At 36.8% G+C, this 21,423-nt stretch overlaps 1 protein-coding gene across 4 annotated transcripts in view; it reads left to right on the top strand.

The window, feature by feature from the left end:
• UPF2 (UPF2 regulator of nonsense mediated mRNA decay) overlaps positions 1–21,423 on the top strand; it is a 68,151-nt gene that overhangs the window by 28,149 nt on the left and 18,579 nt on the right. For all 4 annotated transcript variants that reach the window (XM_064142650.1, XM_064142648.1, XM_064142652.1 and 1 more), the window contains 11 exons: positions 1,997–2,105; positions 3,338–3,451; positions 4,567–4,683; positions 10,765–10,950; positions 11,463–11,666; positions 12,213–12,488; positions 12,766–12,949; positions 16,781–16,920; positions 18,661–18,765; positions 19,669–19,767; positions 20,513–20,680. In XM_064142650.1, coding sequence (XP_063998720.1) covers positions 1,997–2,105; positions 3,338–3,451; positions 4,567–4,683; positions 10,765–10,950; positions 11,463–11,666; positions 12,213–12,488; positions 12,766–12,949; positions 16,781–16,920; positions 18,661–18,765; positions 19,669–19,767; positions 20,513–20,680 — 1,702 coding nt within the window. The remainder of the gene's footprint in view (positions 1–1,996; positions 2,106–3,337; positions 3,452–4,566; positions 4,684–10,764; positions 10,951–11,462; positions 11,667–12,212; positions 12,489–12,765; positions 12,950–16,780; positions 16,921–18,660; positions 18,766–19,668; positions 19,768–20,512; positions 20,681–21,423) is intronic.

Below are 21,423 nucleotides of genomic sequence, written 5' to 3' on the forward strand. Positions count from 1 at the left end.
AATGGATTGCATTTATGTTTTCAGCTGCAATTCAATTCAAAATATGCTTTTGGAGAAAACAAAATCATAGATTGGCTTTAATGCAGGTGCCAGTAGATGGTGCCACTGATACTGCAATTTCTCTGCCTCTGAAAGTGAATTTTTATCTCCTCTGTGAGAGGGAACAGACTCAATCTCCAGTTGCCAGTTTCACAGTAATTGGCCCAAGACTTTTCCTTATTATATTTCACCTATTTAGAAATACCCAGCCCTACTGTTCTTCTCCATGAAGAAACCTTTTGTGTTTTGTGAGGGAATAACACTGTGCTCTAAGACTAATTTTCCCCCAGGTATTTTCAGTTTACTGAGATGAAATTATTAGCTCTCAGCAGGCAGGTACTTGTTTAGCCCAGAATAAAACTTTCTGCTATCTGTCTTAAAAGAAATGGCATACAGGAATCTCTTCCAATTAAAATAGACCTGCTCAAGTCCTTTTTTAAGCTTTAGCTTTTGTATGTGTATCTGAGGCCATAAGACTTTCACTTCTTCTGAGAGTTAATGGCTAAATGCTTAATAACATTGTAGTAATTTGCTGTGGCCAGTCAGCCTTGACTATGTGTTCCAGCAAGCTTGAAAAATGTCAATACTGTTTTGGTTATTGATTAACAAGAGATCATAAAAACTGTTAAATAGGTAACTGAGATATCTACAATGTTTCACCATGAGTTTCATGTATTATCAGGAGTCTGCCTAGCTATGCCACCTCCATGTGGTACTACATTCTCCTGCTTCTAGTCCACAGCTGAAATGCATAATTATCCCCTTTTCTGGGAGTAGATATTAAAGATCTTAGGAATGTGCTCTAGTGACATAGTAGGAAAGGAGAGGGAAGGCAAGTTTTGGATACTTTGTTCTGGGGGCTTCCTATCAATGCCTTTCCAGTTTTACTTTGTGCCAGGGCAGTCTCTCCACTTTTAAATGTTTTTGGCAGCTTCTTTATTTTTCTTTCCCCTCTTCTTTTTCTTTCTTGTAGCAGAAGGGAAAACCCTAATCCTTAATAAAGCATAAACCTCAAGACATTTTTCCTCATACAGGCTACTTCTCACTTGGAGCATGCAAATTTAAGGTGTTCCTTTCTATTTAGAACAGTAGGCTTTTTCTACAGTTCCTCTGTTTATTCTCAAACAAATAATACTTTCTTCAGCTTGTAAATGGTATGAGGCCTATGTTGTTTTCTGTACGTTTTGAAGTGATACATGCACACATGTGCAAAGCTGCTCTCCTATGTTCTGTGTCCTGTTACATGATCTCCCAAAACAGATTTGAGGGAGTTTATCCTGTTTTCACAAGCAGTTAGTCTTTCATGGGAAGAAATAAAGTGCAAATTAAGGAAAAACAAATTGCCCTTCTAAATTCCCAAAGGGAAACAAACCATGCAGTGAAATGGATGTGAAATTGTATCTTCAAGGAAAGAGAAAACAAGTAAAGCTCTGTAGAAAATGTTGAAATATTACTGGTTGTGTTTTGGGAAAAAGGGCTGCCATATCACACCTGTTGAGCTTTGTTTTACTCAATATCTGATCCATTCATTTAGAAGTTCACTGCTTTAAAGATGTTCTAGTTGTGTCTGCTGCTCAAAGAACTCAACTGCAATAAGAATTGGAGTTGTCTGTAAGAATGTTTCATTTTGCATGTGGAGAGGGGGTCAAGTTTTATTTGCATCTAGTAATTTCTTGACGGTCAAATTGTGCAGTTGAGCTGGTGTTTGGCATTTCACCTAAGGCAGTACTTTTGAAAGGAAATCAACTGTGAGGGGTTCCAGTACGATACGGTAGTACACCTGGTGTTATTTTTAAATGATATTACAACCTGCAGTGTGAACTTGGAAAAATGTCATGTATGCAGTTCTGTCAATATATCCATGTTCTTTTAATGAGTAAAATGGTACCCATGCTTGTAGGCAGAAATACATTTTTCTTGATAAAATAGACAAATAACTTACCATCTTTTGTTGCAGGTTAGATTTGCTGCCATTTTATGCAAGACTGGTTGCCACATTGCATCCTTGTATGTCTGATGTAGCAGAGGATCTTTGTTCCATGCTGAAAGGGGATTTCAGATTTCATGTATGTTTTGGTTTATTTGAATACAAAAAAATTAATCAACAGTCTGATCATAGTCATACTTCGAGGAATAACATATTGTAAAATATTGTTGGGCATCTACATAAAGTCAGTCCTTAAATTCAGTAAATATTTCTCTGTCATTTGAGTGTGTTTGTTCCAGAACACTAGATCTGTAAATCTAAGGCTTATTTTACAGTTTAGCATATGTCTGTTTATATACTAACATGAATTGTGAAACAGTTAAAAGTTGCAAACATTAGAAACTACTCCACCTGCAAGTGCTAATAGTTTTTTTTGTAAATTAATAACTTGCATTCAAAATGAGAACTGACTCAGTCTAACAATATGTTCCCCATGACAAGGTTACTGTTCTAACGTTATGGTTACCCTGACAATGTAATGCTTTTATTTTTTTTATAAATGCAAAGTGCAAATTATTTTCTACTGTTTCCATCAACCAAAATTTTATGTTTTGCTCAAATGTTACTGTTTTTTTCAGAGTTGTTTCTTTCACTTTGAAGTTTTGTGATTAAATTGGTTGCAGTGCTCACAGATGATATCTTCACTATTTTCTAAGTTTTATGGCATGGTTGTAATTTTTTTCTCATGTTGACATGAAAAATGTGTATTAGCTGCTCAGATTAAGTCTTAGTTGTCTGAAGCTGACTGTTCTCAGGGATAGCTGTTTCTTTGGGGAGGAATACAATTTTGTGTATTTCATATTGTGTTTAGATTCATCAATTTGTGCTTTGGTAGTTACTTTTTCCTTTTCAAAATTACTTACAAACGGCCTAATTTAATCTGCAATTTATTAAAGCTGATGGGAAAGCTGTCAGTGTTTAATATTTCCTTGGGGACTGTACAAGTGGTCCTATTCATACAAACACTACTTAGTGATTCTAAAAGCAGATTCTAAAATACTTTGGTGCTTCACTGGGATAGAGACGTGGGTGGCTGGATGGATGTATCTATAACCATTGATGTTAAAGGACTTAGTTTTTGCAGGAGGGAGTAGGAGGATGGGGAAAAAAATTCAAAAGCTTCTGAAATAAACAAGAATGTAGAGACACTTTTAGGAGACCAAAAGGTAGGTGAAGATAGGATGTAAGGAACCAAGCAAATATCAAACACTACTGAATTCCCAAGCTTATCATTTGTGTTCGAGTCAAAGTCAATTATAAGAGATAGGTATTTTTGAGGGTCTCAGATCAAATGCTGCTGCCTTTTTTTAGGTAAGAAAAAAGGACCAGATCAACATTGAAACAAAGAATAAAACTGTGAGATTTATTGGTGAGCTTACCAAGTTTAAGATGTTCTCCAAAAATGACACACTCCACTGTTTAAAGGTTAGTGTTGTGATAGTCGTATACTACTTCATTCACTGTACTTTCATATATCTGTTGCTGGAATAATCAATTATTTCATTGAATCTGATGTTTTAAACCCTGCCCTGATGTCTCTGCCTACTGTGCCTGGGGAGACATCAGTTGTTTTTTTTTTTTAATGGTAGGATTATATTTAAATTCAGCCTTTGAACGTAACCAAATTGCTGACAACTATTTCTGTGAAGCTATGGTAGACATTGCTACTTATTCATCTGCTCTATATTGCAAATCTTTTATCATGTTCATTTCAATTAATGTTTTTACAGAGAGAATAAGTGAAGGGGACAGGTTAGAAGCAGAAGCTTTGTAGTGATGCAGGGAGGGGATTTTATGCCATTCTAGCAGATATTTTTGTTTGAGGAACAAAACAAATCTTTGAAAAGCATTTATCTCCAGGTATATTATCTTAGTTTGCATGCTGATAAACATTCGAAGTTACCTTTTGATGTTAAGTCTCTGATTAAAAACGGGTTTTAAAAAATGAGAGTGCTTTTAATAAAATTTGGTGAAGATTCCTATGGATTAAGATGATGATGTCATGTGGGAATAGTTCCTATTTATTGACTCACTTAAGTACCAAAGCTGAATGTTAAAAAATTGTGTTCCCTCATCATTTTTCTTCTCTCATGTATAAAATGTGAAACTTAACTTTAGTTATTACTTCAATTCGTACAATTAAAGTAGATGTGCTTTGAAGTTATTGTGTCCTTGTATATTTGATGGTTTCCCAATCTAGCAACAGGAATTTTAAAGTATGTATGACTGAGTTGGAAGGGGTATGAGAGAGATTATAGTATTTATTTTAATGTTGTAGTCTTTTTATGCTAGGCTTAGCAAGCATCCTGTTCTTCAAGTTTCTGGAGCCTGCATTTTGAGTTGAGACTGTTAATATAATGCTTTTAAAATCAGGTGAATATTTTGAACTTTGTTACCTGATCAGTGAAATCAATTAGCATTTTTTTCTTTAAGTCTGTGGAACACCACAGTAGTGTAAAGTCTGGTAGGTAGAATTTACTGTTTTCTGCAGTTCAAAAAGATGTTTTAACATGCTGTGTTTCTACATAAATATATACCAGATGCTTCTGTCAGACTTTTCTCATCACCATATTGAAATGGCATGTACTCTGCTGGAAACCTGTGGAAGATTCCTCTTTAGATCACCAGAATCTCACTTGAGAACCAGTGTCCTTTTGGTAAGAGAAAACTTGCTGTCTTTTGAGGGAGGGTGTCAGACACTGAGTTAAATCAATTACTGCTTCTCTTTTCTGGCTTTGTGTTGTGGCCTCACCATAACAATGATCGTGACTAATACCTTAATTGTCAGTTACAGCGTTCAAACACTAGTAAGTGAAAACTTTCATTAAGTTTCACCTTGGGTGCTCTGGGAGAATAGAGTTCTTAATTCTTTAATAAAAACACAGACAAGTATCGGAGCACAATGAATCAGCTTTTCTGGAACCTTGTCTCCTTGGTGGAATGGAGTTCAGGTGGACTGGTGTTACCTGTTCAAGGCTGCTTTGGCATTGTCAGCTTTGGTTTGTAGTCTTGTGAACTTGTGTTGTGTTATTTTTGGCCTACCCAGTGTTGTCTCAGCTGTGACATTGTACCTGATAGGAGAACTAATTTCTGAAAATATTCTGGAGAACTTCAGTTGTCTTCAAATGTGATCAAATAATTAAATTTCTGAAGCAAGAAGCTATCAGTTTTGAAGTACAAATAATTCAGAAATAGGGCAAACAGAGAGGATGAAAGAGTACAGTAGCTATACCTGAATGTGCCTGAGATACTGTTTGAGGGGAACAATGGCAGTGAACGGAAACAGATGGTATTTCAAATGGAGGTGAAGACAGTGGTGAGAGAGGTGATGTCTGTGTCCTGTGTAGCAATCTGAGATGCCAAATTTGAAGAAAACTTACGAAGACACTAAAGGAAGGGGTTTTTAGAAACAGACATTGGTAGAGTAGAAGCGGTATCTGTAGATCTAAATAAGTATTGGCAAAGGTTTGAAAATAACAAATATTAGCACTGGATTGTCTTTGGTGTATCAATTTGAGCCCTGTCTGATGTTTAATGGCTTGAGAGAGAATTGTAAAACTCTGTGCAAGGCAAAACTGAGTCAAACGTGGTTGAAGTCTCTGAAAGCAGTGATAGCAGTAGGAAATGGCATTAAATCAAGCAGTTTAACAACATACAGACCAACTGATATTGTTATATTGAAAGTCTGACCAAGTGCTTGCAGGTTCTCTTCGAATCCCTGCGCTGCAAGAAGAATACAGATGTCTATCTACAGTGCAGAATGTAGTCTCTCTGTTAGGGGGAGAAAGTGGACATGGTTTGCCATTCCAGAAAGAGAGCAGTTCAAGTGTTTGCACTATCTTTCTACATGGTACTTAACTGTGAATTTTCACTGTCTCTGCTGTGGTTGTGTCCTTTCTTATGAAATCACAGGCTTACACTTGCTGGGTCTTTCTCTTGAATCAACAGCTGCCCTTCTCATGCAGAAGAGTTAATGGAGAAACAGGTGTTGCCTACCGGAGTATATCACAGAATTTCTTTACTACCAAATGTGTGTTTCTGAACCTCTTTGTCACAGCATTCGTTGCAGTCATGTAGTCAAGGCAAAGAGGAAAGAGATGGAGAATGAACTGCAAGTTCTTGGCTTATGCTTTTTGTTGCAGTATACTTCTATATCTTGAAACGTTTGAATCCCTCAGTTACTTAAAGGCTTGCCAGTTGATATGCTTTATGTGAAATGTATTCCTGTCCATAATCATCAGATATTCTGTCCTGAAAACACTGTTGAAAAGACACCTAACTCATTGCTACCGTCTTTCAATAGTTAATAAAAATTTTAGTAGTCAGGAAAAATGAAATACCTTTACCAGAGCTGCTTTTCTACACTGACTACTTCTAGTCTTACTACAAAAATACTGATTGTTGGCTGCATTGCTCAAATCTGCTGGGTGAGAATGCAAAATGTGACTTAACTATGATATATGAGACCAAGTACAAACACTGTTTCAGTAACTGAGACTTAAGCCTGAGCTTTTGGATAAATAGTCTTTTCTAATGCTTTGAGGAACTAGGAGAAGATAGAGGTGGCAAATCAGTTTGGAGTATCTATTGATTAAGATGTAAAGTAGGCTAACTAGATCTGTGTTCTTCATCCATATTAATAGCTGCATCTTGTAATGTTGCCCTATAGAAATGACAAAGATCAATTTTGACTTAAATGGTATTACAGAAAGTGGATCATCTTCTTATGGTACCAGTTGTTGTGAACTGTAGAAAAGATTACTCCTGGAGCAGGGCAGCAATCCCTAATAAGGATCTTGTGCTAAAAATCTAAGTAAGTCTACTGCTGATCTGATCAGTGACTCTTGTGGGTGGAAACTACATTTCAGTATCTGAAGGGGACGTATAGGAAGACTACAGAAGGACTGTTTAGAAGGGCTTGTAGCAATAGGATGAGGGAGAGTGGTTTCAAACTGAAGCAGGGTAGATATAGGTTGGACGTCAGAAGGAGGTTTTTCACAGTGAGTGGTAAAATCCTGGAATGGGTTATCCAGGGATGTCATTCATAGACATGTTCAATACCAGTGTTGATTTGGCCATGGTTTACTTGGAGGTGTCCCTGCTCACTACAAGGAGGGTTGAACAATGTGACTGTCGAAGGTCTCTTCTGACCCAGTGCATTCTGTGAATTAGTCTGACGATATTCCCGATGGTTATTGGTCTTAATCGTTACTGCTGCTAATATATTTTATGGTATACAACACCAAAAAGGCTGCATGTTTCCTCTTAAAGCCAGCATTGCTTTATCTTGGTGTGGAAAAAAGTCAGTTAAAAGTGCCACAAACTTTCTGGCACTGACTCATTCCAGATGAGCATTTAGTGACCATATTTTAGTTTAGTAAAATGGCTGTGAAGTTTTGTGAATTATTTAAGGATTATTCTTTTATCAGCACTGTTTGTTTATGTTAATAGTTTTTTTGGCAAGTCTTTAGAGTTCAGTGTCCTTCATGTAATTTAAAATATTCATGTGCAACTAATGTGGCTTTAGGATTAGCCTGTTGATAAATGGATTATTTGAACTGATGCTTTGGAAGGAAGATCAGCATTATACTGAACTATGTTTCTGTAATGTAATCATGTGAAAATCTTGAATTCTTGGATTACACTGTTGTCTGTTTAAAAGAATATTTGAAGTTCTGGTATTAAAAGTCTTCTGTTGCATTGTCATTCCTGTGAGTTAGACAATAATGTCAAATTGTGTGTTTAAGCTTTAGTGCAAGATGACTGGTACTTCCGAAAATGGCTCATTTCTTAGGGTGACTCTCTTTACAGATGGAGTAGAAACTGTGGGAGAATGTTGTTTGTACAGAAAGAGGCTGTAGCAAAGTAGTTGTTGTTAGAATGGAACTTTTAATTCGCTGTAACAATAGCTTGCTTTCAAGAAATTTTCATTTTGAGCTGTTGGAACAAGTTGCAGGGCAGAGTACTGTTAGGTAATAAAGGAAAGGAGGAGTGGACCACGACAATTTAAATATCAGTCATGCTGAAATATTTTTCTGAATTGGGTTTTTTTGTTGCTTCGTAACATTTTTGTGCTGCCTTGCAAAAATTCTGTTTGTGGCAGTAAGAGCAGGAGTTGCAAGGTTTGAGGTGCGGGAGGAGACTTAGGAGGTGCTCAACAGATTTTCTTTCAAAATGCATTTGCCAATATATGCTAAATGGAGAGTGGTTTTATTGCTCACCATGAAACAAAATAAACCTTATAACTGGTTCAACTTGGACATTTTTGTGTTTGTCATCTCTTTATCAAAGAAGAAGCAAACCCCCTAATTTTCAAATGTAAAACTTTACTTCTGTAGTTCTTCATTTCAGCCTAGTGAAATGAAGACTTAAAGTATTTAATTAGGTCAAAGTGCATTGGATTGCAGCTCTTGCTTTTATCTTCTGAGAATATGTCAAGGTTATTGTTACTGTAGACAATGTGTTGTTATAGATTCTCTTTCCTGCTTATCCAACTGACTTGATCCCTTGGGAAAAAAAATGGAAACACAAAAAGCTACTTAAAATTGTGGTGATTTTTAATAGTGAATAAGATTAATACCATCCCCTTAGTTTGCATACTTGAGGTTGTTCAAAACGATACATTACAGTGATTTTGAGCCTTAGGGTAGTGCATGTGGTCCTCTCTGGGAAGAAACAATTACAACATTATTTACAGTACAATGTGCAACTTGTTATAACAAGAAAATACACTAATTATGTAGTTTCAGGGGGGTTTAAATTTTATTTGCAAGCCTTTCTGTCATTTTTCTCTATGCTTCTTTACTTTGCCTCACTTCATTTTTCAGTTTGTAGTAAAGCATGATAAATGTTAAGGCAGCAAAGATTTATTTCTCTTGATGCATCTGGAAAAAGTGGAAAAAATGACAAATGTGATATTAACATATTTATTATCATAGTAGGGTTTGTAACTTTCTACTGTAAGTGGTTTTTCCCCACAAAACTATTTGTGTGCTCAATTTTTACAAGTGCTGGGCATTGAAGTAGCTGTAGGTAAGCATGCTACTACTTTCCTGTTTGGAACAGAAGAGTCTCGTTTAGGGAATCAAAGAGGAGGCCATTTGTGTTATGGGAAAGGTTAAAAACAAAATTATCATAGAATGGCTTAGGTGGGAAAGAACATAAGAAATCATCTACTCCAACCTCCCTGCCTTGAGCAGGGACACCTCCCAACTAGACGTGGCTGCTCAAGGCATCATCCATCCTGGCCTTAAACACTCCCAGGGGATCCACAGTCTCCCTGGGCAGGCATTCCAGAGTCTTGCCACCCTTGTAATGAAGAAATTCTTTCTAAGATCCAGTCTAAACCTACTCTCCCTCAGCGTCAAACCATTTTCCCATGTCCTATTGCTAGGCACCCTTACGAAAAGTCCCTCTCCAGCCTTCCTATAGGATAAGTGCATAGAGTCTAGGAGGGAAAATACTTTATTTGCTTGGTTACTGTATTACACAAAATGACTTCCTCATGAAATTAGCAGATGAAACTCAAGGAGCTTTTAGAGTACATCTACATTTCAGCCAAACTAAAACACTGCTGTGTAAAATAAACTTTACATTGTCCCCATTTAGTGGAAAGTCTACTGGCATGAAAAGCGGTGAGTGAAAAAGCACAAGTGATCACATAAGGCTTAAACTCTTCTCATTAGCTTACTGTGTTACATAAATGTGTGTACTATTAATTGTGTGTAGTGTTAAAAGTGGTACTTAGCTGTTAGTTTCATCTGTTTGATGCTATGAATTACTGTGTAGCCATGCTCTGTTAAATAATGAAGTCTAAACCAGTATAGTTACTGCACCTCATTCCACATTGGAGTGATTCAGAGTATACAGCATCTTATGATGTACATAAAAATTTAATGCCACTTAGAGAATATATACATATAAATACACATGTGAATATAAACACTTTATAATGGAATTAATGTCATCCTTATTTTTAGCTGTAAAAATCAGCAACTTGTAACTGCTACTTCAGTTCTTGTGCAGAGTTTTTAGATACAAGGAATTTTTCAAATAGGCGAATCTTAAAGTGCATATCTCACAAGTAGTATGGAGAAAGGAGTGTATTCAGTGAGGAAAATTACGACAAGCCTGATAATTAAGCACGGTAATTAATGTTGGTGTAGTAACTGTTGTCTGTCTGACTTTTTTTCCTGACATACTATATGCCAGTTTGTGTTTTTCTTGCAGTCCGTTCTGCTTGGCTAAACAGCAACGATGGAGCATGTAGTAAGGAAAATACCACTGCCTAAGTAGTTTAAAAATCCCCATGAAACCTCAATATAAACTCCCTGGAGTTGCATACTGATGTGACATTAGATTGCCACTCAGGATGCAGTATGCTGACATCAATATTTCAGCTATTTTAGTCAAACAAAATCATGTTTTGAGTAGCTAATGATATTTTTAACCATTGATCTGAACAGTAATGTGGAGATTTCAAGTTAAACTTTAAATACTTCTGTGAAACCTTTTTCACAGTGGGTGAACCATTATAAAAATAGATTGTCAAGAAAAATTACTTCGGATTTAGAGACCTGGAACCAGTATTTATGCTTTTGTTCTTCTCACACAAGCTTTTAACTAACTTTTCTGCAGCCTTTTATGTTTCCTTTTTCCTAAGCAAAACTGTAGAAGCTTTTGGCTTGAAAATGTAGTATGCCAACATCTTTTTACTGATCATTTGCATTTATTTCCAGGAACAAATGATGAGAAAAAAGCAAGCAATGCATCTTGATGCACGATATGTTACAATGGTAGAAAATGCCTATTACTACTGTAATCCCCCTCCAGCTGAAAAAACTGTGAAGAAAAAACGTCCTCCTTTGCAGGAATATATTCGTAAGCTTCTTTACAAGGATCTCTCCAAGGTGACCACAGAGAAGGTAAATCTGTAATAGAGATTTTACTGGAATTGGTGTAGTACTAACTTTCAGAGGCTTAGGGGAAGATTATATTTTTTTTAATTGCAAGGAAGAGGAATCATTTTTGTATCCTGGATTAAGGTAGTTTCATTTATTGTACTAAATAGAAGCTCTGGTCGTGTACCTCCATTGTCCACAGCATGGAGTGCTGAACAAACAGAGAAGGAAATGAGGATCTGTGTTCTGAGTACCTTGTGTTCAGAGTAAGAGACAAAAAGCTACAGTTATGCACAGACTGCAAGAGCAAGGAAAAAGATTTGGACAGCTTGATTAGATAGAAAACTGCACCTAGGTGTTACACATATGAAGTTTACTGGTTACCTACAGGATCTGGAGGATGCTTGAAAAAGAATAAAGTTGCTTGACTGTACTTACAGGGCTTTCATCCCAGACATGAGAAAGTGAGGATGACATTTACTGTCTTCATATTTTGCCTGCTAAAAATGTTAAGCTTGTCTTAAAATTTCATCTAGGTCTTGAGACAGATGCGCAAGTTGCCTTGGCAGGACGTGGAAGTAAAAGATTATGTTATATGCTGTATGATCAACATCTGGAATGTGAAATACAATAGTATTCACTGTGTAGCCAACCTCTTAGCAGGGTTGGTCCTTTACCAGGAAGATGTTGGAATTCATGTTGTGGATGGAGTGCTAGAGGATATTCGACTGGGAATGGAGGTAAACAGCCAACATTCTTATTAAGCTAATTCATCTACTTTTGTTGAAGAGAAAACAGTAAAACAATCTTGCTTAAATAAAGGAATCCTTGGGTTCAAGATTTTTGTCTGACTCTTACTTCGGTTGTTTGTGTTTTGTAGGTTTATTTAAATTAGGAAAAAATCACTTCCTCAGAAACAGAAAATGGCAGAGATAACTAGGGCAGTTGTTTTCCCCCTATTGTCATAGTGAGGACATAAAACTTTATTCTTTCACAATGTAGTCAAATTGAAGTCACTTTGGAGACTAGTCCTTATTTTGATACATGTCATAATTGCAAGAATTCTCTAAGCAAGGAAGAATCTTCACAATAACTGCTAGTTGAGCAGCTTTCATAACTCCATTATAATATTTAATTTTGTTTAACCAGGGTGGTTTTTTTACTATAAAATATTCTATCAAATTTTATACTGCTTTTATCTTTAAAAGAAGACAAGCAATAAACTTTTTACCAAGATTCTGTTGTGTCTGCATGGTGCAGTGACAGTTTTGTTTTTTTTTATAAAGGTTAACCAGCCAAAGTTTAATCAACGTCGGATCAGCAGTGCCAAGTTTTTGGGAGAGCTTTACAATTACCGAATGGTGGAATCAGCTGTAATATTTCGAACTCTGTATTCTTTCACATCGTTTGGTGTGAACCCTGATGGCAGTCCTAGTCCACTGGACCCTCCAGAGCATCTTTTCAGAATCAGGCTAGTTTGTACTATCCTTGATACCTGTGGGCAGTACTTTGACAGAGGATCCAGCAAACGGAAGCTTGATTGCTTCCTTGTGTATTTTCAGGTATTCTAAATTAAATTTTTTATAGTTCTCTAGATGTCTTTTACACAGTAATGTGAGTCTGGGTATTTCTTTCATTGTTTTCTAGCAGTATGATTTTTAGAATCCTGTCTGTTACCAGATAATGTTTAGTGATACCAAAATATCTAATAATGGCATGAAATAGTCTACATTTTCTACTGTATGAGTGTAGCTAGGCATTATAAACTTATAAAGTCAAATACCTTACGAATGCTCCAGTATACATGTAATTTACTTTGATTATTTTGTTAATTTTTAGAGGTATGTTTGGTGGAAAAAAAGTCTGGATGTTTGGACAAAAGATCACCCATTTCCTATAGACATAGACTATATGATCAGTGATACACTGGAACTGCTGAGACCAAAGATAAAGCTCTGCAATTCTCTGGAAGAAGCTATCAGACAGGTGCAAGATTTGGAACGAGAATTCTTAATAAAATTAGGTAAGAAAATGTGCAAGGGGAATGAATTTTTTGACAATTCCTATATTTCTGAAATTTTACTTTAGTATGATAGTAGGTAACTGTTGTTATTCTCATGACACTATGATCTCTTTATATTTGGGATAAAAGTATTTTTGTAAAGATGCAATACAGAATCATAGAACTGTTGAGGCTGGAGGAGACCTTTGAAGAGTCAATAAAATTATTCTTAGCCTAATAGTATTTGGAAAGAGAGTTTGTATATGTGCATATAGATTTATTAGTGTGTGGAGTAGTATGGTGCAAATGCTGAGGAAGAAAAATCAGAAAGCAATCTACTACAAAAAAGCAGTGTGTATCTGCACACTTAATTACTGCAGTCTGTTGGTTGGCAGGCACTGACGAACACTGACTTGGTCATTTTGGTAGGTTGATTATTTGCAACTTTATATTCCTTTCCTAGTGTTGCATTTGACTAAAGCAGTGTCCAAGTGAGCATTAATGTAAGAAGACAATAAAAGAGAACATGTTTTGCTTTTAACAGTCAGGTGCTTTGAGCCTTACACTTCGTTTTGGGATAATTGGGAATGATTTTTATGTTTCAGTAGAGACCAGAGGATGATTTCCTTGTCATATATTAGAGCTTTACTGAGCGTATGAAAGGTTTTTTTTCTTCTTGAAATGTACCTGTGCTATCTTGCTGTGTTAAAAATCAGTTTCAGGAGAAGAAGTTGGTCTTAGCAGCTCAGCATATCTGACAAAATACTGGTTAGTTTGTATCTAAAACGACCATCATATGAACCTTTAAAACTCTTCTACTTATCAGTTCATAATATTTAATGGTTACTATTGTTCTGATTTCTTCTTTAAATTGAGTTTTGTTCTAGTCTTTCATTTTCATTGAAGACAAGTATTCTCATGGAAAGGTTTTATATGTAAATTTTATGCTTTGTGAGTATAAATTAGAACCTTAATATCACAGTATTATTAGGATTGGAAGAGACCTCACAGATCATCAAGTCCAACCCTTTACTGCAGAGCTCAAGGCTAGACCATGGCACCAAGTGCCACGTCCAATCCTGCCTTGAACAGCTCCAGGGATGGCGACTCCACCACCTCCCCGGGCAGCCCATTCCAGTGTCCAATGACTCTCTCAGTGAAGAACTTTCTCCTCACCTCGAGCCTAAATCTCCCCTGGCGCAGCCTGAGGCTGTGTCCTCTCGTTCTGGTACTTCATCTAGTTAGAAAACTTCCATTTTTAGAAATAATCCTTTAATCCAGTGAGCTATGTATGTGTAATTGCCAGGTAACACTTTGCGACTTCTGTTTTAAGAGGAGTTTTTCTAATACGCAGTGCATTTAATTGTCATGCCTTAAAATTACCTACCTAACAAGTGAAATGCAGATAAAAATTTCCTTAGGATGTGAAAGAAATTATGAGCTTTTATGCTTTCCTAATGATAACCAAGAAGTAGCTTGCAGCTGGTTACTGAAATGGTAATACTGTTTTGGAAGATGCTCAACACTTTCTTCATCCATATCATTAGTACTTTTATTTCAATCACCACTTCAACAGTTGGTTTCAATGTGGTTAAGGGGGAGATGTGGGCACTGAATGCAAGAGCAACATTGGAGAATGTTTTGTTGTTTGCTTTGTCACAGGCAGACCCCATCAGTAGCACAGCCTTTACTACATGGGATTATGTTTTTATCATCTGCCCCCAAAATGTGTTTCTTGATACTAATATTCATTGCTTGCTATTAAAGATTGTTACAGGTTGGGATAGTTCCTTGTCTTCGTATTAGGGCTGTTTGACAGTGGTCTCAGGAAGGTTGTAAAGTGTCTTTCTGATTCTTGGTTATGCTCGATGATCTCTTTGGGTCCCTTCCAACCCCTGATATCCTGTGATCCTGTGACAATAAGTGCAATCATATCTGAAAGAAATTAGCTTTTTTGTATTTCAGCAAAAAAACTGTAGTAAAACTGCAATTCTTGGTCAGTTTGTCCCCACAGTTCCATGGCCACTAACACTGAGGTTGTGTGCTTAAGACGAGTGTACTTTGCTCGTTGTGAGTGTAATTCTAGGCACAGCAGTGGGGTGACTTGCTGCTTTCAGACCTTGTGCTGAGGACTGATTCTTGGTTTCTCTGCTGCTCCACTCATTTTTGTATGGGTGAGAATACGGAGTGATTCAAAAGAAACTCTAGCATAGCTCTTGAGCAATATGTATTTTGAAGAGCACAGTGTTTACTAACAGGGAGAAAAATGCCTTGGAACCTTTGGAGTATGAAGGAGAAAGTGTGTTTTCATGCCAATGAAATCCTCAGTAATTATTACCAAAAAAAAAAATATATATAAAAAATTAATTGTATTTCTGAGTTTTGTGTCATTTAAACACAGATCTAAAAATTGATCTTCTAAAGTTGATCTTTGATTTTAGTGAACTCTTTTGTAGAGACCTGGCTCTGTATATCTGCATATTGCATCTCCTAAAGGCATTTTAAAGGTTAAAAAATCCCTGATACACCATAAACTACTTGTTTGTTCCAAATCTGGATTTAAGTATTGTGGATTACTGCATTTTTTTCTTTGCATATGTCGGAGAACAAAGAATACCACAAGCAGAGCTGATGTGTTCATTCACTGGCCAAAAATCTTTACAGTAATACCAACCACATTTAGGGGTGGCTATAATGTCAAAATGTGAATGACAAAGGGCATGGTGACAATATTGACTCCTTGGTAAAACCTTAGGAAAATTATTGGCCAGGATCAGCTATGTTGCAGAAGGTTTGCATTAGCATCACTTTCTCCTAGCTCAAACTGTGATCCCTTGGAGAACCAAGTGGCTTTGTAATAATTGAAACAAAAAAACCCCCAAACAAACAGTAGTGTATGCTGGAAGTTTAGAGATTTTTAAATTGGATTACTTATGTTTTCCAGCAGCTGCTCCCTATGTTTTTTTCCTGAATGCGAAACATGTTCAATTCTTAAATGTTTTCTAATAATATTTTATGAATCTAAGACTAAATTGGCCACTGAGACACTGAAAGAGAACTTTTAAGTTTTCACTACTGTGGGAATGGTTTAGATAAGGGAATTAAATTGAAGAAATACTTGTTGAAAGAAAGCAGAAGTTCAGGGTTCTACACGTGATACTTTACAGAGTAAATTAGTGTCTTAAAGGATAGAGGTGGCAAGCAGGTGTATAAGGAAAACTGCTGAATGAACTAAAACTCAGTGAATGAACTGTCAAACCTGTCTGTAGGTAGGATGAGCGCACTTGGTAATACTTTCGAAAGAGAGTCTGACTTCCTGAAGTCAGCTGTGCTTGCATCCTCACAGGTTCAAGTGCAGTCTTGGAGAAAATAATGAGAAAGATTTATTACAGCCAAAAAATAGTTGTTTCAAAACCGTTACCTGATAGAAGTTCAAGGTACCAAAACTTACACTTTAGGGGCTTGATGTATTCTGGGTTCTGGTTTCACTGTAATTTAGTGGTTGTATTTCAGTGTATGCTTCAGTAAGGCTGCACTTTTAATTTGAGGATATTTTGAAGCTGTTTTTGCCAGTGCAGGTCCTCTATTGCTCTTCCATGGGAGATGTAAAACATTATGGAGAATGCTTTCCTCTTTTGTGGCAGGGAAATGCATACCCTTTGCATGTACAGTAACCATATAGAAAATGTTTTATTCAGAAGTTAAATGTTACAGACCATTGCAACCACTGGAAGTTTAAGTATCCAGTGAAAATGGACTTCTGATCTGAATGTCTATATATATAACTTAAATGGTTATATCTGTTCCAATTCTGCCCTAATTCAGAGTCTTTCTCTTCTCCCCATATTTTAGGAATTGTGAATGATAAAGAATCCAAAGATTCCATTACAGAAGGAGAGAATATGGAAGAGGATGAAGAAGAGGAGGAAGGTGGAGCAGAGACAGAGGAACAATCTGGGAATGAAAGTGAAGTAAATGAGCCAGAAGAAGAGGTGAATGTCAGAATTTACCTTGCTTCTCATTTAAAAAAAAAATGAATATTTTGATTATTGATTATTTTATGAAGCCCTTTTATAACCCTTCACAGACATAGCAGGTAAAATGTGGCTGTGCACAGCCCAGTCAGAACTCTGAGGCTGTTCCCATCTGTTTTATATGCATAGGAAACTGAATGCAGATTATCTGAGGTGTATTTCAGAGAAGTTACGGCAGAAGCTTGCTCAGGGTACATGCTGCTTCTCAACAAAAAGATGCCTTCAGTTTTTTGGCATGAAAACACTTTCAGTTAATTTTTTTTATCTGTTGTAAAAGCAAATGTATTGACTAGATGTCAACTCAGACAGGTAGGAAAAATACCAGGTGTTCAGAGTATGCCTGTATGATCTGAATAAAGAAGAGATTTATAGAGCATAACAATCTTCCTTGTTTACTGTGCTAATATTTTGAATAAGAAATAGCAGAGCCAATAAAAAAAGGCAGGTACATAGAAATTCTAACTTGTCACTGTGACACAGCAGAGTTGACATGATAATGGTAGCCTTATGAGAAAATAAGTTTATCAAGGAAATGGGAAACACCTTTTTCTCCTTAAGCTTGGGTTGGTTGGTTTTCCAGTAAGGTTTCTTTCAGCCTTCATTTCTCAGTGTTAAAGTTCTTGAAGTTTGGTTGGGTTTATGCCTTGCCCAAAAAAGCTAATAATACAAGTAGAATCTGAAGGGGTTGGGAACAGACCTCCAGAGATCTTGTCCATGCTTCTTTGCTCAAAGCAGAGTCACCTAACAACAGGTTGCCTGAGGCAATACCCAGTCAAGTTTTGTGTGTCTTCAAGGATGGAGACTCCTGTTTCAGTGTTCAAACTCCATCACAGTGAAGAAGGCTTTTTTCCTTGCACTTCAATGAAATTTTTCATCTTGTGGCCATTGCCTCTGGATCTGTCACTGAACACTAGTAAGAGTCTGACTCCATCTTCTTCACTCCCTCCCTTCAAGCATTGCATATACTGAGATCTCCCCCTGTCCTGAGCCTTCTGTTCCCCAGACTAAACAATGCTACCTCTCAGCCTCCCGTGTTAAGACAGGTGCCACAGTCCTTTAATCATCTTCATGGCCTGTTGCTGGACTCACTCCAGTATGTCTGTCTCATACTGGAGAATCCAAAGCTGGGTGCATCACTCCAGTTGTGTCTGGCCAGTGCTCAGCAAGGCAGTTAGGCCTCATTTGACCTGTCTACATCTCTCTGTGCTGTTGACATCATTTTTCTTAATGCAGCTCAGTCAGCTGCTTTGGTTGCAGGGGTTCATTGCTGGTTCCTGCTCACTTCTCCACCAGAATGCCAGGTCCTTCTCTGCCAAGCTCCTTTCTGCATGGGCAGCCTGCAGCCTTTCCTAGTGAATGGGGTTGTAGCTCTTCAGGTGCAGGGCTTTGCATTTCTCTTGACTGAAATTCTTGAATTCTTGGTAGTCCGTTCCTCCAGTGTGCTGGTTTCCTCTGAGTGGCAGCCCAACCACCTGGTGTATCAGCCATTGCTCCCTGTGTTCTCCTGTGTTCCTGAAAATGCCAAATGAAGCTGAGTGAGTTCAGACTGAAACGTTAATACAAAGCATAGCAAACACATCTGCTAAAAATGAACTGAACAGATTTGGATAGGGAGAGGTTAGAAAACGTACATGGGAGAAATCAGATGCAAGTGGTCTCATTTTAAAACAATCAGAAGTTATTTGTTGAATGTTTCAGGAGGGCTCTGACAATGAGGAGGAAGAAGGTGAAGAAGAGGAGGAGGAAAACACAGATTACCTTACAGACTCCAATAAGGAAAACGAAACAGATGAGGAGAATACGGTATGTATTGTAGCTTCAGACAAGGGAATTGACTTCTGGCTCTTTGGTTTTCTTCACTGAGTGTTTTTTGCCAATGCTGCTCATATCTGAGAAAATAGAGCAATAACACTCCCTGTTATTCTTTGAAGTACACTTCAGAGCTTTTGTTTGCAAACTTTCATTATTACCTTCTGCAAATGTTTATGCACTCAACTTTACTACTACATGTTTTCACAGGACTGTGCACTTTCACAGGAATAGATTGCATAAACAATGGTTTTGCAATGCCAGCAGTGGTAACAAACTGATATGATAGAACAATGTGAATTAGTTACACTTCACTAGATCTCAGAACTGAAAAGGCGACAAAAAAACAAGTGCAGAAATTCCTAAATATGAATTTGGGATTGGCAGATGATAACATCTGTAGCAAAAGAACCCATCCAATTGAGCCTGAATTGCAGTTACATAGTGAAGCAAGTAATGATTGTTATAGAGCAATGTAGTAGGATGCTGACCTAAAACTCTTTTTTTGTCATGTTTTCCAAATACTGAAGAATAGTATTTGTCCTGAAAAGACTATTTAACTTTATGGACTTAGAGGAGCAAATAACCAGGTTAGATGTGGTGGTGATAGAGAGCTTTCCTTGTAATGTTGCCATATGTAGAATGTGTACATACACCTCTGTACACAGATGCTATGATGTGTGAGAAGTTTGTGAGAGGCCACAATACAATAAAAATCAGGAAGTAGTTCTTCAAGGAATCAATCCAGGCTGAAGAGGTTTCTTTAACAACTGTTTTTTAAAGCTTTTTATTATGTATCATAGGGAAGCAATAAGGATATCTTCCCACTTATTTCTAGGCTGAATATTCATATTTCTAAAACTAATGTAATCAAAGGGTTTTTTTCCTGTTCAATAGGAGGTAATGATTAAAGGAGGAGGACTTAAGCATGTGCCTTGTGCAGAAGATGAGGACTTTATTCAGGCATTGGATAAAATGATGCTGGAAAATCTTCAGGTATAAATATTTATTTCCTGTAACTAATGTAATCTGTGGTACAACTGACTGTATTAGATGATTTTTTTTAATTACATAAGTGACTAATGCTTAGCTTACCACTCTGAAGAACATGGTTTTTATGTTTTATTGTAGTTGTGGCCTCTGCTCTGCGTTGGATATCTTTTTGGTTAAGTAGCTGTAGAAAAACAGTTAATTATATTGTTACCCAGTGACTATAAGACATATATTGGCATATATTTTCTAGATGGATAGTAATTGTACCAGATATTGCACACTGTTTCTGGCTTTAGACTGTCCAAGCCTAGGTTTCAATGTAATTAAAATGTAGCCACGTTTGAATTTATGTAAACTTTAAGTCTTTTTTTAGTCATGCCTGGTGAGTAATTAATATTGTATGTAACAGACTTTCTGTGATGACTACATTAAGATGCTAAAAGGAAAATCTTCATGTAGAGTCTCCACTCTCAATTGTGTCTAACCCAAGCCTCTGGATTTCTTTTCTTAAAAGGTTATCCAAAATGTCTTGAGCATATAAAGTATTCTGTCCTGTAACTTCATTCACAAGCAAGGAAAGTAAGGAGAAAAGTAAAAAAGCCTATTTATATTTGACTCTGTTCTTCTGGAGCATTAAAGCTTTTCTCAGTCATGAAAATGTGAATGTTGCCAAGTTGACATTTTTAGGATTTGATTGTTGATGGAATTTTCTTCCTAAATCTTTTTTTTTCTGTTGTTGTTTTAAAAGCAACGGAGTGGTGAATCTGTGAAAGTACATCAGTTGGATGTTGCTATTCCATTGCATCTCAAAAGTCAGCTGAAAAAGGGGCCTCCGCTTGGAGGTGGGGAGGGAGAGTCAGAGTCTGGAGACACAATGCCATTTGTCATGTTAACACGTAAAGGCAACAAACAGCAGGTAAGAGCTTACCTAAGGTATAGGTATTGTTTAAGCAAATAATGCTGTCACGTTAGTACAAGTCACACATGAACTTTGAAAGTGAGACTCTTTTTGTTTCCATATTTCATTCTATGATGAGATTCAGAGAACTATATTTTGATAAGTAGAAAATACCATATATATCAATTTTTTAAGTTCTTGACTGTTAATAAAATCCTGTGGTTACATGATGCAAATTTTAGTTATTACACCAGTAGGTCAGTGCTGTGTCTTACATGTGTTTTAAATATAGTTGTGGAAGATGAATGAATGCAGTTGGGGAACTGCTGTTGAAGGTTGAAAGGAGTAGGATGAAAAAAAATGGTATTCCAGAATCTTCAACGTTGTTTAGAGTTTACTGGAAGCACTTTCAGCTTCAAATGAAGATACATGGCATTTGCTGAATTTCATTTTCTAAGTTACTGCCACTTGACTGTATTCCTGTAACTTGCAGAAAAAAGTATGACATTTTTAGGGGACTATTCTAGAAAACTTTAAGTGAATCTCTCAAAGAAAGTTGAATGGAAATTATGTTAAATCAACTCCTTGTTCCCTGCAGCCAAGCTGTATATTTGTTTTGGCTCTCTTCTCCAGTACGTGTTTGAATTTTCCTAGGTCAGCAAATGTATAGTACACAAATCAATATCCAACACATTCCACATGCATTCCTAGTCATGGTTTAGGTCTTACAAAGAAACATTTTTGTTCTATAAACTGATGTT

The sequence above is a fragment of the Pogoniulus pusillus genome, chromosome 4 (genome assembly GCF_015220805.1).
Source record: "Pogoniulus pusillus isolate bPogPus1 chromosome 4, bPogPus1.pri, whole genome shotgun sequence".
Lineage (NCBI taxonomy): Eukaryota > Metazoa > Chordata > Aves > Piciformes > Lybiidae > Pogoniulus > Pogoniulus pusillus.